The 2,501-nt window shown below is 55.2% G+C and overlaps 1 protein-coding gene across 2 annotated transcripts in view; it reads right to left on the bottom strand.

Annotated features, from left to right (window-relative positions):
* Nucleotides 1–2,197, bottom strand: part of STX18 (syntaxin 18) — a 119,860-nt gene extending 117,663 nt beyond the window's left edge. For both annotated transcript variants that reach the window (XM_077750520.1, XM_077750519.1), the window contains exon 1: nt 1,984–2,197. In XM_077750520.1, coding sequence (XP_077606646.1) covers nt 1,984–2,151 — 168 coding nt within the window. In that variant the 5' untranslated portion in view covers nt 2,152–2,197. The remainder of the gene's footprint in view (nt 1–1,983) is intronic.
* Nucleotides 2,198–2,501: the final 304 nt, after the last annotated feature.

The raw sequence follows: 2,501 nt of genomic DNA, 5'->3' as shown, positions 1-2,501 counted from the left end.
GGGGGGGATCTTTATAGATAAATAAACTGAAGCCATAGAATCTGCTTAATAACCTGATACGGCTAACAGTTGCAAGGATAAGACAACCACCTGGTGTCTTGATTCCTTCGCTAGTGCTCTCTCTACCACCTAACACCTGCCGGCCTGCAAAGTTCCCAGATTCCAGCCACACTCAAATGCTCATCCAGACAACTCAATAACACTGCAAAGTGGCATAGTCATCGTTATTCGGAGTAGCTCAGACAATATAAGTAGTTCCTCAGGGAAAAAAATGTGAAATGTCATTACTATCCAACTGGTATGTAATTTTACAGGTAGACATGCACCGAGCACACAGAGATTGAGCATCAACGTTACCTATTTCCGCGTCTTCGGGCCTCTCTTCTCTGGAGATGCCACTGACCACCCTCTCTGCACTAAAATCATCTACTCCTCTTTCAGGATTTGCTTCAGGCATCACCAACTCTCTAAAGCCTTTCTCTGCCCTCAGGTAGAACTGACCACCTCCTCCGTGGTAGCCTACACTGCATCCGTAAGGCTGTAGGATATCTGTTTTGTTACCGTCTCCCCCACCATTCTTTTTAAATTGTGTTCCTGTAACAAGGTGATTGTCACAAGGCAGGTGCTTAATAGAGCGTTACTGATGGACTGACTGTATTCACCTGGCGCAATCCCCCTTCTGATCCTTGCATACTGTCTGCAAACTGCCACACGCTAATTCATGCTCGTGTAGATTTGTTTAAAACTATCTGAGTGTCAGGGCGCCTGGGTGGCTCAGTTGGTTAAGCGTCCGACTTTGGCTCAGGTCACGATGTCACAGTTTGTAAGTTCCAGCCCCGTGTCGGGCTCTGTGTTGACAGCTCAGAGCCTGGATCCTGCTTCCAATTCTGTGTCTCCCTCTCTCTCTCTGCCCTGCCCCCACTCACACTGACTCTCTAAAATAAACATTAAAAATTTAAAAAAAAAAAACAACAACTGAGTGTCTACAAAGTACCAGGCATCGATCAGACTGCATGCCAAAGAGAAGTGGATTCACCGTGAAATTAATGAAGTTTGCGTTTCAGAACACTCACTTGCCCCCTCCAAAGCTCTGAACCTCTTCTTGGGATTCATGTTTTTATTTCTTAAAGGGGACGGACAGAACTGCAGAAGCTTAATAAATTTAAAAAAAAATGGTAGAAGCTTCAAGCTCCGAGTGTCAAGGATACGAAAGCGAACAGGGCAAAATATTCTCTCCACTCCGTTTCCTGTTCAGTGAGGAAGAGAAGACGACCATGCGTTCACTCGTTCATTCATTCAAAACACATTTGCTCAGCGGTGCTAGGAGTCGGGCACTGGGGATTCTGAGGTCACTGCTCCTGCCCTCAAGAAGTTTTCTGCTCTCCTGAACGAAAGCCTACTGTGTCTGGGGACCAGAAAGTGGCTTAGATGACTGTAACAGGCTGTTTGTGAAAGACCACCCTAAACCACCATCACGACCTACTGATCCCTCGCGTGGGCCCTTAACCGACAGCAGGAGACCAGGCCCAGGCGGAGAGTGAGGTCAGGTGACTGACCTTCGATCTCACTGAGCCGGGAAGCAGAAGGGGAGGGAGACGAGGCGAGCAAACTCAAGAGGCAAATACACCGTGGTCGGTGCCGCGACAGAAGAGCAAAGGACGGTGGGGAAGTTTCTCCGGGGTCCAAGTCGGCCGAGACTGCGAGCTCAATACCTCGCAAGGCAGCCCTGAGAACTTTGCGGACGAGAGACTGTCGAGTTCCCACACCCGCCTTCCCATTCCTCCCCAAATGAGGCTGCTCCCTTCCCAAGACAACTGTCGGCTCTCTGGGGCCGGCCCTCGGGTCGCCCACTTCACACCACTTTCTCCAGGCTCTTCTCCTTCACACAGTGACTACAGCACAGGGGCCGGTGCCGGGGTCTGGGGTCCACGTCGCGGGTCCGCCCCCCTCGCCAGCCCGCCGTTTCCATAGCAACCAGCTCACCACTTCCCGCGCCCGGCTGGAGAAGTCGCTCTTGGGCCGGGGGCTCCGGCGGAACAGCTCGTCGCGGCTGCCGTCAGCCCCGCCGCCCACTGCCACTCCCAGCGCCTTGTTGCGCGTCTTCACCGTCTTGACGCTGGCCCGGAACAGCAGCGTGATATCCACCGCCATGGCGACCCACACACACCCCCGACCCCCTTCCCGGCCGGCCCACGTCAGCANCGCGTGCGCCCGCCCGGCCGCTGGAGGGCGGTTCCGGCTCCGCACGCCTCCCTGCCCCTCCCGCGCGCCAGCGCCACCCGAGAAGAAAGGTTCCGGCCTCCGCGGAGTGACAGCGGCGAGAGGAGAAAGGTTCCGGGTTCTGACCGCGCGCGACCGCGGCGGCCTGGACGCCTGCGGCGCGCGCACCCGCGCCCCTTTGGCCTGCCAGCAGAGCTCGGAGGGCTTGGATGCTGGGAGAGGCCCCGCTTGGGGCGCGTCGGCCGAGGGATCGAGAGAAAACGCGAAGCCCGAAGGCTGCC

The sequence above is a fragment of the Crocuta crocuta genome, unplaced genomic scaffold (assembly GCF_008692635.1).
Source record: "Crocuta crocuta isolate KB4526 unplaced genomic scaffold, BGI_CrCroc_1.0 scaffold179, whole genome shotgun sequence".
Taxonomy (NCBI): domain Eukaryota; kingdom Metazoa; phylum Chordata; class Mammalia; order Carnivora; family Hyaenidae; genus Crocuta; species Crocuta crocuta.
The sequence above is the reverse complement of the archived record's forward strand: the minus strand, read 5'-3'. Positions and strand labels throughout refer to the sequence as shown.